The sequence below is a fragment of the Phaethon aethereus genome (genome assembly GCF_964289735.1).
Source record: "Phaethon aethereus genome assembly, chromosome: 2".
NCBI classification, from domain to species: Eukaryota; Metazoa; Chordata; class Aves; order Phaethontiformes; family Phaethontidae; genus Phaethon; species Phaethon aethereus.
This window is the reverse complement of record NC_138582.1, coordinates 13,775,857-13,790,088: the sequence shown is the minus strand read 5'-3', so window position 1 is coordinate 13,790,088 and position 14,232 is coordinate 13,775,857. Positions and strand designations below refer to the sequence as shown.

General features: G+C 45.1%; 1 protein-coding gene across 1 annotated transcript; it reads right to left on the bottom strand.

Moving 5' to 3' along the window:
- Window positions 1–556: 556 nt before the first annotated feature.
- LOC309417468 (uncharacterized protein C8orf76-like) lies at window positions 557–8,389 on the bottom strand (the record flags this gene model as incomplete). Its single annotated transcript, XM_082014973.1, has 6 exons — window positions 557–763; window positions 1,925–2,057; window positions 4,348–4,865; window positions 5,653–5,796; window positions 8,059–8,154; window positions 8,276–8,389. 6 exons carry the CDS (start codon window positions 8,387–8,389, stop codon window positions 557–559), a joined length of 1,212 nt encoding a protein of 403 aa, XP_081871099.1.
- Window positions 8,390–14,232: the final 5,843 nt, after the last annotated feature.

Here is a 14,232-nt window from a genome sequence, read left to right as displayed (position 1 = left end):
TATTTACCATTTAGATTTTTTTTTTTCTAAAAGATATGGAATTATTCTTGTTCACAGTTTCTCAGCACAAATACGTAATAAGATTTATAGCTATCCACTCTGAACAGGAAATCACTATAGTATAATGTTAATTAATCAAGAAATATTAAAAAAATTAAGAAAGCAGCTAATTCCATGGCTCTAAATGCAACAACATAGAATTTCATACCAAGAAACTTTCAAACTGGACATAGTAACAGAAGACTTCCATCCCACCAGCCCTGCAGGCCTCAAAAAATCACAGGGACTTCAAGCACAGCACAGCGAGGTTTATGATGGAAAGCTACCTCTGAAAGCTGAAATGAAAGCTCGATTTTATACTGGATTCCTTCTTATTTTAAATACAAACAAATCAGTGAACAAAGAAAACTGTGAGATGTTAAGAGTTTAAATGCAGAGATTTATATGTATTCTTAAAAGATATACAATAAGAATCCTTTAAAAATGTAATATGAGCTTTATTGCATATATCATTCCATAATCATTTGGAGATATGAGAATAAATACAATAAAACCTTTAAGTTGCAGAAGGTGGGAGATACATATCTGAATAGAATTGTCTGTCAAAGTGACATAATTCATCTTGGAGATTACCAAACCATTTGATTTCAAATTCTGTGGCTGATGCAGTTACCAATGATGACAGCGCTGAAGGGCCTATGCATTTTACCTCACCTTGAAATTCCTCTTTTAGTTTTTCTGGTATAAGATCCTGCCCCATAATCTGCAAACAGAGTAAAAAAGATGGGATACAAGAAAATAACTTGCAGAGAAAACAGCAAATATAACACTAATAACAGATCTTTACAAGAAAAGCCCTTGACACGTGAACCACACACCATCCAGGAGAAGTCTCCAAGTCAAGATCAAGTTGCCTGCCTGTTGCACTCTGCAATAAACACAGAGAACTGAGCGCCCAAGCTTCACAGCTGCACAACCCCGCCCAGCTTCCGGCTACGCTTGTACAGGGGGATTTTTAGTCTCTGAGTAGCAGCGGAAATCTCAATGCCAACTCTGCATCCAATGCTAACCTTGCAGCAGCACCAACGCTCTGATCTCTTCCTGGGGAATGTCGGACCAAAGGAAGCAAGGAGAGAATTTTCTTTTCCCAACCTTTTCAAAATCTGAGATAGTCTGCATACTACTGCCCTCTTATGGATGAAATCCCACAAGACTTCCTGCCAACCCAGCAATGGCTTGGCTTTTACTAACTTAAAGCTGTTAATACTGACAGCAAAGTTAGAAACTTGCTGGCTTCCTTTTGTTCCTTAGGATAAAAGTCGGAATCTCTATAAATAGCACTAAAAATGTTTACTCTCTAGGAATAAAGTCATGCAATGTTACTCTCCTCCTTTCTATTTCTTTAAAACTAGAACCCAGTACTTCAAACAGGATGAAGAAATCATGTAAAAGGATGTCTCTGGAGTTTTCTGAAAATGTTTAATGCTTTTTCTGGAAGTGTTTAATACTACTGTGGCCATCAAAGTAACCTCCACTTCCAGTTCATACTTGTGATTCACTTTGTGGCATCTGAAATTCCTAAGAGAAAATCTGCACCCCTGTGCTGCAACACACAGCAATAATGCAATCTGCAAATACAAGTCTGATGAGAAACTTAACAACCCTGAACATTCCAAAAAGTAGAGTCTCAGCAGAACAGAGATACACCTGCATGACACAAGCCAGCACTATACAGGTATCACTGTCAGTTCCAGATAACACACTACCAGGGCAACCCGCCCCAGCTAATTGATCTTGCTTTCTGGCACAGTTAATTAGCTCAGGGGAGTGTCACGCTCGCAGGACTTTCTGCCGGAACTGGCTCGGGTACCTCAACCAGCCTACGTATAGCTGAGAACTTGCATACAATGAAACATCCCCTTACCTTGGTCATCAACAGCAAGGAGTTTTCATGGAAACCAAGTTGTGCCACCTTGTCATCAATTTCTTTTTGACCTTTTATGTTATTCTCTAGTGCAAAGGATGATTGTTGCAACTGGGTAAGTTGAAGTAAAAGCCTGAAATTATAAAGGCATTTAAAAAAAAGGCACAGCTGGCAAACAAGTACCTAAAACCAAACAAAATACAATACTTTAAAACCAGCTCTTCTTCCTGACTTGGACCAACTGCAAAAACTGCAAAGAAATTAATACATCCATATCATTCTACTATGGGTATGGTATAGCCATGCTGTGACAGAAAAACAATATGCCAAGTATCTCTAGTTGCTCTGTGCAAACATTTTTCTCCCCATGTATTCGTCACACAATTCACAAAGTGAAGCTCGGATCTGCTAGCATTAACTGCAGTGCATCAGGTGTCCCACATCCTTATTAAGGCCTAGCAAGACAGCAGAGCATTTTTGCCTATGGCAGTGATTACCTTTGTAACCTGAAAAGCTAGAAATTTGGGGGGTTTAGACAAATGTCAAACATCCTCACCACACAGGCCAACCCTTGAATATTTTCTAAAATCTTTCATCACAGTTTTATGTTCAAGGCAGTGCCCCAGAAGTCACCACCACAGTTTGGTGAAGATTAGACGTTGTGCTCACAACGTGGCTTCACGTCACAGAGGGATCCCATCACCAACTGCTTGACCAGAGAGCGCAGCAGCAGTTACCAGAGTCCTCCTCACATAAAGACTGTAAAACATGTCAGCAGAGGAAATATCTAAGTATATTCAACGAAGGAACCGCTGGCACTTAGTAGTACCACTACTGAAACGATGTTTAATTCAAGCTTTATGTATAAAGAACAACAATTTTTTTATCGCATTTACCAAAGTTAAATGAAGCAGGCGTTATAGTAAAGGTGTATATTTTTATGAAGAGAAAGCTTAAGATCTTAGATGAAAGTTTTCATTTGGGCATTATAAACATCAAAATTTGCAAGTCTGAGCCAACAAACTATTTGTAAATTCAGTGAAGTTCTGACTGGGAAATTCAAAGTAAAAATGGAAAGTATTTTTAATTTGTAAAGCATTTTTGCTTCACAATTTGCATCAACATAATGTAAGAAAGAATGAAAATTAAACAAAATAATTTCTCCAATATTTTTTTGTTGACAAAACTAGACGAGTCAATTATTCATGATGCTTTAACACAGAACCTTATTTCCTACAAAAAGCAATACTAACATCCCTTTTCCAGGTGCAATTTACCCTGCACAGGTGTTTATGCAACATCCACATCTCACTTAAAACCCAACAAACCTAAAAATATTAGACAACCTATTTAATGCATAAGCCCTGGGCAGGGGAAAAGCTTACCCTGGACAAGTGTATCTGCAAATATAAACCACAGTAACACTTTGTGAAACTGTGCAATCTTCCAATTTATAATTGTCCATACGCACTGAAACAAGCAACACAGATTATTTTAATATGAATGTAGCTTTAATATTCAGTATCAGTACTAAATCTTTTAACTTCTCCCAAGCAGCCACTGGAAGTCACCGTGTCTTAGTCTGAGTACAGTTAAAAGCTACTGCACCTTTTTTTACATTTCTTAAATCTTGCCCTAATGGGGCAGTTATAAAGTGTTCTCTGTAAACATTTTTAGAAGTTCATAAAATGGCTTTAAATACATTCGGTGACTTACACATTACGGAGAGACAAGAGGGGGAAAAAAAATCCAAGACTATTTTAACAAAGCCAATTCCTAATTATCTCTTTGAAAGATTAAGATTATGTTTTGAGGATTTTTGTTGCGTGCAAGAGTTTTCAGAAGAGAGGGAAGAAAAGGAAAAAGCATTTTAATGCAGCCCTGCCAATCAGCTGTCACAGAGTTCATTTTTCAACCTCATCCATTATGCAGATTGGGGTATTATTATAAAATACATGTTCACTCAAGCATGAGGCTTCAAGCAAACAAGACAGGTGGCACTTGCAGAAGGAAGACTGGCTGGCCTTCCCTTTGGGGCACTTCTGCTGCTGCAACTTTAATACCAAACCAGGAAACAGTCATGCTCTAACAGAAGCATTTGTTGAAGAAAAAACCCTTTTGTATATAATTACTTGAAAAGATTCATACAACAAGGTCATTAAAAACCCGTTTACTTTGCAACAGTGCAGGACACTGGTTTACTCTTTCCATTCAGATTTAGGTTGTTCACAGCTACGATGCTAGTGGATTTTGCTTTTTAGATCTGAAGCAATAGCAGGGTGCTTCTAAATTAGCATTGCCAATGCTGAAACAAACATTTAAACTGAAAATTTAAACTGAAAATATTAAGGCTGGGAAAAATATGCTTTAAATTGTTCTCGACTGGGAGAAGTTAATATTATTCTAAGAATACGTTTTGTTACCGTGCTCTAATAAACGAGGCACACGCCTTTACCCCAACTTTCTTCAACGTGTTCTGCTCCCAGGACTCAGAGGCTGCGCATTTCCCTTCATCCATCCTTTCCAGTTCTTCTGAAGTGCAGAGGAATTCTTTTACAGCTCGGCTGCTGCTACAAGTCACTGCATTCTTCCTCCTTGTTTCTGTAGCAAGGATGGACCAAGGGTCTTCTCTCTGGCTGCCTGATCTGTGAGACTGCAAATTAATCTCTCTTTCAGTTGATGTTTTGAAACTACTATCATTTACACTAACCTCTTCAGACTGATTTAGATTTGTTTCTGGAGTGATTAATGGCGACAAACTCTGTATAAGGCTCATATAAGCTTCAGCAAGTAACTTCCAGTAGCAAGGGTTGAAAGGATGTAAGCAGATCAGTTGCTGCAGACACGTGATCTTTTTTCCTACATTTTCCAGACCCTGGTAAATGGCAAACTGCAGGCTGAGAACCGTTGTTAAGTGATCTGTGTTAGTAGCGCCGTTTCTCTAGAAACAAAAGATAATAGATTAAAAACTGGAGTAGAACAGAATCAACCTTCAGAGCCTAAGAAAACGTCTCCCTGAATAATGACACACAAATATCCCTAAAGGTAATTTTTAAATTGTACAAAACTCTGCTCTTAATTTTAAATGATACAACATGGTACAGATCATGCACAATCAAGCTGGCAGCATTCCCTCTAGCTGCCTCGTCCCAGTCTGAAAGGCAAGAAGGCCCCAAATGCTGTCATTTATTTGCCTTTGGAATTTTATCCAGTTGCCCTTTTTTGTAGTATAAACACCTTTTATATAAAATAAACAGGAGTAAAATTGTATCAGACTTCAGAGCCTCTGGACTTTTTCCTTTATGGGAAAAACTCCATTTGTGGTTAGATACTCTTCTTGGTGGCAGTTTGGCAGCGAGTACATGGAAATAAAAGGGAGTTCTGAACCATCACTTTCACAGTGGAAAGATTTAAGCACTCATTTATCCCCTTTCTTATAATTCCTATTACATTACATTAATTCTGCCTGGCAGAGCATGATATTTAGTCCCTTCCAGGACTACCAGCCTCCCTGCACAGGGAGCTCACTGTGGTACAGGGTGTTCTGATTTCTAAAGAGTGATTATATCTGCAGTGACAGTTACCCTCTGTTTACCAAATACTCTGAGCACTGAACATCCTGAAGGATTATACACATGGAGATTATTTTTTCAGAAAATGGTCCATATAAAAGAACTACTGGCAATATTTTCATGTTCAAAGCCTAAAAGAAAGATTGCATTATTTACCATTCTTTCTGCAATATCCAGAGCCTCCTTGTGCCTTCCTAGGCGAGACAAACACCGAGCCTGGCCCTCTTGGACATCTCTTCTCATTGCAATGTTACCAGGAGGTAAGAGTAGTAAGCAGTTCGAGTATTCATATAGGGCTTTCTAGTAGTGTTGACAAAAAGAAAAGCCAAACAAAACAGTGAGATTTTCATTTAAAGGTAAGCCTGACATATGTTTTGTTTATGACTACGTTCACAAAGGGAATTCAGGAGCTGAAGTCCACATTTTCCTTTCTCTGGACTCAGCCACCACCTATGCCAGCCACACACGAGCGCCCTGGTACTACACAGCCAAGTCTAGACAGTGATGAGCAATCTCAACCCTAACTCATGTTTAAGCCTTGGCAGGACTCACCACACATCTGTCCACCTCTCCCCCCACCAGGCCTGATCCAGAAGCGATCACCTACCAACCTGGGCAATACGTGACACACGGCGTCTTTCCGCCAGCTACAAACTTGATGATCTCAGCACTCATCCTAAATTTGGGGCACCTTGTTTCAAATCCATGACATTCTCCACAGGAAGGTTTGAACCTGCAGTACTTCACCTCCCATGAATAATCAGCAAGTCGGAGAATACTGCAGGGAAGGTAAATCTTCATCGATCCTGTAGGGTGGTTCTAATTTACATGAAATAATTAAATATTAATTGGGCTAAGGAAAAAGACAAGAATGAGCAACATTTCTGTAGCTTAATGCTCAGGGCACTCACCAGGACTCCAATTAACATTTAAATACATTAACTATTCAGTGAAGCTAAGACTGGAATCTTGGTTCCTCCCTCTCCATGTGAGTGCTCAGACCAGAAGACTAAAGAACAGTGTTCATTCTTTCATCTCTCAAAATGAATATTTAATTATTCCTTGCAAAACTGAATGGTTCTAACACAAAGACCATCCAGGTGACATACCCTAAATACTTCTTAGCAAAACGACTGAAATATTTTTCTTCCCTGGTGTTAAGTTCGCATTCCTTCTCAAGCAAATGAGGGAGCTCCTCTCTGCCCAGTGAGTGCAGCAGCCACTTGTGTAAATGTAATGTTGTGTGCAGTCTAGTTCTGGTTCTGTCACAGTGATCCAGGTTAGCAGTAAGACTGAAGACTAGATGTTTTTAACATGCATTACTGTGACAGAAAAGGTTTAGGAAGCAATGGTCTGTTCCACTAGCAGATCTGAGGGGGTGTCATCCTCTCCCAAGAAGGCACCACAACACACAGCAAGGAGCAGTCTGCTCTTCCTGAGGGTCAGCAGCCATGTCTGACTGCAGCCTGAGGCATCTCTCTTCTCAGCACATTTTTATGAATCCCTTCAGGGCATTTCAGATGAGACTGGAACGAATATCAGGTATAGACAAGGCAGCAGCAGTGCTGGAATAACACTGACAAGCAGAAGTCAGTGCCAACTGAGGTACAAAAAGATACACGAATCCAATGGGCATGGAGAAAGGAGTGGAGTCAGAAGTTGGCCTGAGGGCTTTTAAATCAGGGACCCTGTAACACAAACCCAAAGCCTGGAACAAGATGCTATTACAGTTGAAACAAAGACAGAAGCAGCTGATTTCAACACGGAAACAAGTCAACAAAAGACTGGACCCTGCAACTAGGTCTGTAGAGGCAGGACAGAGTCGATAATCAGGAACGCAGCTCAGGAAGTAGGCAGTGAGAGCAGGGTGTAAGGGCTACAGCAGGTAGGAACTGAAATGGGGAACATAAATGCACCCCAAAGGCATAACCAGCCATCCAGAGAGAGGGGAGGCAGCATAGAGGTAGGGCTTATGATGAAGCTCATAAAGCCGAATGTCAGGAGACCGACAACTACAGTCAGCTTTCACCTGACAGCGGGGGGGGGCCTCTGAGAAAGGTGAGCAGCAGTGAGGTGGGTGCCAGCAATCTGACAACCTTTATGGGACGTGGTATTATCCTCAGGAGCAGAAAAAGCCACATGCTTAACTCTGCCTGATCATGACTTCCATGGCCACAAACAGCACCTCTGCTCACTACTGAACCACTCGGATGTACAAGCCTGATCTGGATCAGATGTGGGTGCAGAGCAACATTTCTGGCCAGTTCACAGGGACTTCGTGCTGACTCTTGGACAGATGGCATCTGGCTGGGGCAGCCTGCCAGAACACAGTTACCCATCGTGGCCTGACGCAACTCAGCCAGCAGGATGGCTCCTCACCAGGCCACCGCGACTGCCCGTGGGGCGCTCATGCTTTCAGCCCAAACGAGGTGCCATCAAGCTGTATGTGGCTCAGCCGGCATGCTTTTATACAAATATACATACAGAGTCACTCAGCACACCGGGCACTATAGGATCACCCCAGTTTGTATCCCCACAACTTCCACCGACCAGGCAAATTACCTCAAACTCCTGCTGCCGGTAGGCCCAGTCCGCCCGGAACTTGCCGGCTGTTAGCCCGCCGCCGCCATCCCCGCCGTCCGCCTCGCTGTGAAACCACTGCGGGCACAGCGCAAACCCGTCAAGGGGGGGCTGAGGCCGCCCCCGCCGTACCCAGGCCGCACCTTCGGCCGCTCCCGCCGGGCCCGCCCGCCACCCCCCGCCGTCCCCAGCTCCTCACACGGGGCTCGCAGTGCTTCGCGCCCCAGAGCGGCCCAGCCCCGCCGCCCGGGCCCCGCTCCCGGCTCGGGGCGAAGAGAGAGTCCTCGAACTGCCAGCCCAGCAGTGGCTCCATCCCGCCGCTCCGCCTGGAGCGGTCCCCCGCCGCGCGGCGGCAGCGCGCCCCCTGTCGGGTCGCCGCTCCGGGAGGACCACCGAGAGCCGCGGGGGCAGCGAGTTAGGGGCGGTGCGGGCTAGAGGGGACACGGCGAGCAGCGGCCATTTTAGGCAGGGCGGTGTGAGGCGTTAAGGCGCGCGGCCCGCCGGGAGCTGTAGTCCCGAGTGCCGCGCCCCGGGCTGCGGCTGCCTCCGGCCCTGCCCACCGGGTGCCTGAGGCGAGCGGCCCCAGGAGGCCTCGCCTCCTCCTCCGCTATACGTGTGGGGAGACGAGAGCCGGCCGCGGTTGGGCTGCCCTTGCGCCAAACCGCCCCCTGCCAGGCCGGGGCGCTGGCTGGACACAGGGGCGGTGGCAGCCTGGGCCCTGCAGGCCTTGCCACGGGCGAGACCGCCGAGCGAGGCGAGAGTAGAGGAGAGCCCTGCCTGAGGGCATCTTGTGACTCCTCGTTTCTGGCGTTTGCCCGTCGGTTTTAGGAGGTGGGTGGTGAACAGTGACTTGCACTCCCCGACGGGCAGCAGGGCTGTCGCAGCTCCCGAGCTCTGGCAAGGAGTTTGGTCACAAGTCACTGCAATGGAAATGTCGTAAGATCTTGTAACAAATAGTTGAACCGAAGTGTCTCATGCTTTGATAAATTAATTGCATAATTGTAGGGTTTTTCTCGTATGTTGGCCTGGTGCCTGTGTGGGGGTGGGTGGGAGGGAATGTATTTTGGTAACTTTTTCAATTTGATTTCAGTTCTGCCCCAAAGCAGAATGGGAAACTTGCGAAATCTCAGGCTTTCTGAGACAGGATTTCCCAAAGCCCCCCTACACTGTTCTCTGGGAAGTGGGGCCACGACAAAGTGAAGACTGATCCTAGAGCTTCTTCAAGGCATAAAGATTCTCAGGCACACCCTTGCTCATTAACAGCACCTAGGGGAAGTTGCAGCTACTCCAGCTGTCCGCCCTGCCTCATGACACTACCATGCACAGCATGAGCTGTGTTTTAAGTGCATTGCAACACTATTTCCTCTCCCCACCGTGCCAGTCTGTCTGTTCAGCAAGGTCCATTTCATCGCATCTAATCACCATACAGGTTTGGAAAAGTTGAACTGAAAAGTCATCCTTGTATTTCCTTAACCTGGAAAATGGAGTAGTGAACCTGTCTATACCAGAACAGCTTTTGAGGCCAAAGCACTGCTCTTATGGATAATTTTAAAGGTTTCCTTCTAGTAGATATGTAAAATACAGGTTCTAGGTTTGGGGTTTTTTTGTTCTTTCGAAGTGGATACATACTCAAAATACCCTTCCATACCAGCATAGCTATGACTGGATGTAGCATCAGCTGCCATAAATCCCTGTGTGGAAACTCACCTTTAACTGTTAGATTTCATCAGAAAAATAAAACAGGATTGAGGTTTCTTTTGCTTTTAAACTTGCTGTTTGGCAAACAAGCCCTCCTGAACATTGGAAACTGCTTAGCAAGTAAGTCTGGTGAGAATCAGGAATTTGCTCGACATGCTTCAGTCTTTTTGTTACAAGCGTCAAGGTAGGCGAACACAGTCAGAGCTGCTTGTACGTGCAGACCAAAACCATCTGGCCTCCCCCTGCCAGCTGACCAGTGTGATGAGCTGCTGCAGGACAGAGCGCACAGGAGTCAGGCTGCAGAGATTAGCACCAGTGTCTCAACAGTTACAGCATCTGCACTTCTCCTCACGTGCACTGGAGACAGGCGTTCCTTTCCCGCTCCTCCAGGACTGCCACTCATGCTGCAACACACCAGTCTAATAAGTAAAGCACAAAAATCCAGCAAGATGATTAAGAACAAATCAAAAAGAAGAAAAACCAAAAAAGCAACATGAGTAATCAAAGTGAAATGTGGCCCCAGCTCAAAGTAAAACACAAAGAGCAAGGCACTCCCAGGGGCAAATCCCAGAGCAGCCGGCTGGCTGCCAGCTTGGATTGCGGAGTTCTCTAGGGCTGGGGGTTTCAGCCATCATTGCCTCCGAGGATACCAACGTGGTCTGCAAAGGCTCTGTGTTGCAATGCAGAGAATGCTTTTGTCTGGTAAATCAGCGACAGGAGAGCAGTGATTCCTGAGCACCACACAGGGGGCCTAGCAGCTGACTGCATGGTTTTAGTCATAAGTCATGGGCATAATATTGCCTCTCTTCTTCCTTCCTCCCTTGCCTGGCTCTCCCATTCCCCTGCCTCCCCTCAGACATTTAAAAGGCTCCTTGTGTATTAGTTACAGAAATAAAAAAATGCAACTTTAGGAAATTCCTGTGCCTTGTCAGCACCAGAGATTTACTCAATTTCTCCCCTAAGTCCGGAGTCATCAATGTAGCTGCCAGAATACAAACTCCCACTGTACTTAAGTAAAGCTGTTTGCCTGAGTTTGCATGGCATGATTTGCCATGGTGCTGTTAGCCTTGGCTTCACGCAGGAGAAAGCAACGTCTCTGGAAGAGGCAGCTTTGAGGGGGCTCAGAGATACACGAGCTCTACGAGAGCCTGTGCTGCTGCAGCTGCTCTGCGTAAGCAGCCTGGGGTATAAAAAGAAGCCATAGATGAATCTCCTCCTGAAGGCAGCCGAGGTCTTACTCCACTGCCAGCCTAAACCACCAGCTCGGCACATGGACATCAGACTAATAAAATAAACAGGCTCCAGTAAGTTGCAGTCACTGAGCAAGTTCCTGCACATCAGCAAAACTATTGTAGCTGTTCGCATCAGCACGCCTCGTTATGCCAGTGGTGAGGAGCTGTGACCCAGCTTCAGCCTCGGTGAACGGGAGGCAGGCTAGCCTGCTTCATCTTGCAGTCAGGGTGAGCCCAGAGAGAGCCTGGGCAGTGAAGACAACTCAAGTGATAGGCTGGAATTTGTCACGCTGCCCTATTGCTTGAGCCTTTTGGCCAGGAAAAGAAAATACAGCGTGGCAGATGGAGCTTGTCTAGATCCCAACAGCCCTTCTCCCTGCTTCCCAGTCTACTCTGAGGCAAAATTAATTCAGAAGAATTCTCCCCCAGTGTTTCTTTAATTACTGATGTTATAATTTGTATTGTGATAGCCTCCATGGGTCCTTGCCACAGCCCGGCACTCTTGTGCCAGGAGAATGCACACCACAGAGGTTTCAGAGACCATCAAGCACACACAGGAGAAACAAGAAACCTCAGTCGGCAACTAGGGCCCTATCTTGGTAGACACTACCCACACACGTTGGCTAAAGGATAATGTAGCTCTCATGCGGTTTACAGCTTTATTAAAATATGCTGGAAAGGCACTGCCCTTGGAAGAAAGCAAAAGAGAGACTAGCTCCCTCCTCCAAGCAAGACAGCTGCCTGCAGTGAAGAGGGCAGTAAGGCCCACAGGCAGCATTCCTCAAAGGATGGGTGGCTCCTGGATCGTTAAGTGGATTCTTCCAGACACTGTGAAATATTCATACCTTGAGGGAGGATTAGTTTTCTTGTTTGACAGTCATAACATAGGCTCTTCCCTAAACATGTTCATGAAAAGACAAGAGGAGCAGCTCTATTTGCTGACACTGTCTCGCTGTGTCCTTGATTCTTGCCTTTCATTTAGATTGCAAATTCTTTACAGCAGAAACCATCTTTCGTCTTCTTTGCATGGTGTCACACGTAAGGGGCTATTGTCCATGAATAACATGTGAGGGTAATACAAATAACAACATTTCATGGCTAGGAGCATACAGAAGTTATCACTACTAAAAACTGCAAACAAAACTGGTTAAAGCTCTGACGAACTCAGATGAGCTCCTGCAAATCTTACTACAATGGTTTGAGATGCAACTGCAGAGCTCAAGACCAATCCTCCTTGAACAGTAAGTGGTCACACTGAAGGCAGCAAACTGAGGTCTTGAACTCAGTAAATCTTTAAGGAAGTGCTAGCAGAATCGGGATGAACCTCCATCCATCTCAAGCTAACTGAGAAACCATTTCAGCCACATGTGACCAAGAGGAAGCTACATTTGCTAAATCCAGATCTGTCCTTGAGGCAGGTAAAACCAGGACTAAGAAAATGCAAATGCAGGAACTAAAACGACTCCTTACCCCTAAAGGGGAAAAGTGCTCTGGACCCTCACGCACTACAGAAGGAGGAGAGTAAATTGAAACCAGGGCAGTATTAATGTGAGAACACAGAAGTGGCTGAGCAGAAGAGCATCAGGCAAGAAACCAGGCAGGAAGAGGTGCCTGGGGAGGTGGAGATGGCCAGAGCAGCAGCACTGCTCCAACCAGCTGCTGAGTCCAGCAGGCAGGGAATTTCCTTTTGCTTTCTCATCTCTGCAGAAGAGTAAAACCATAGAATCTAGTTTCTCTGTAAATTATCAAGCCACCCCACAGTTCTAGTAAGATACAACAGAAATGAGTGGGGAGAGGACACACCCCCGAAAAGACGGCGGGGGGGATGCCTGCTCTACCTTAAGCCAGTGCAACCTTTCAAACCCCTGGCAAGTCATATTAACTAGGCCATAATCCTTCCCCCTCAGCCATCACAAAACCCAATAAAGTTGTTATTGCCAAAAGGGTGCATTACACACAGATGTGTTCAGCTATTAATGGGTTTTGCAATTATTTTCTGTCTAGTAAGATAAATGATGAACTGAATGAGCATGCCCTTGGGTTTGACCAGAATGCTGTTAAAATGAGGAAAAAAGCTTTCTGGAAAGAAAGGTGGTGAGCAGGTGCCAGGCAGAATCCTAAAGCAGTGATCTTCCTGTGCAAGCCTGCACGTTTCCAGTACTGATGCGAATCACGTGTCTGAATCGCTTCACTCAGCCGCGTAGCACAAGCACCTCTAGCTTGATGGTCTGTGGATACAAGCTTGATGCAGAAGGGCAGCATCTCTGATCTACTGCTCTGGCAGCAAAAAATACCCAACAGACTCACTGTCAGGTGCAGCGAAGTTTGTATGCCTCCTCCTATGCCCTTTTTCCAGTTTTATCAGTTTGTCTGAAAACTCATTAACTTCCCCTGGCTACCATTATGCTTGTTGCTTAATTGCTACTCATGATGAAACCAGGCCGTGGAGAGCACAGCGGATTCATTAGCTTACTAGGTTAAAACTTCACTACCGTGAAGTATTCAGGACTGGGCAGGACTACATAGCGCTGGTAGCAACTCCTCCAAGACACCATTTAAGCAGCCTTGGCTGCTATAGACCTCTTTTGTAATAACATCCATTAAACTGAGCCGACTTCCTACAATATTGCTGTCTTGCAGGAATGAAGAGAAACAAATCTAATGAATTAGAAAAAAATATCCTACATTGAAGAAACATACCCAGGGCTCCGGGACTGCCCTTGAGCAACCCTCACAACTTTTCTAGTCCTGCTCTCCTTTTCCACATGGAGGCTGGCAGGGGAGGCTGCCTCCACCAGGGAAACATCCAAACTGTTGATTCTCCAGTGGAAATGCCTATTAAATTTAGCTTTTATGGCTTCATACTTGCTTTGTACAAGTATCGGGGCCTGCAGAAAGCATGAGGTGAAGCAGGGGGAAAGCACTGCTCAATGAACAAATGCAAACAAAATGCAGAAATCAAGAATGGACTTTACCCACAATTGCTGCCTTCCCCACATCATTGCAATTGAAATTGATTTAGAGCCAAGAACACCGTAAAACATGTCAGCAATGCAGTTAACTTTGTGGTGTCGCTAAGAACAATGATAAGCCACTTCCATCACAGGGATTCCATGGGCCTCTCTTTCTGTACTTCGTGGGTACTGGATGCGATGCTTGCACGGAAATCCTCACAGCAGGACTTCCACCTGGCAGCTCTGGCCCAGCTGCTGGAGTGAAACTGCAG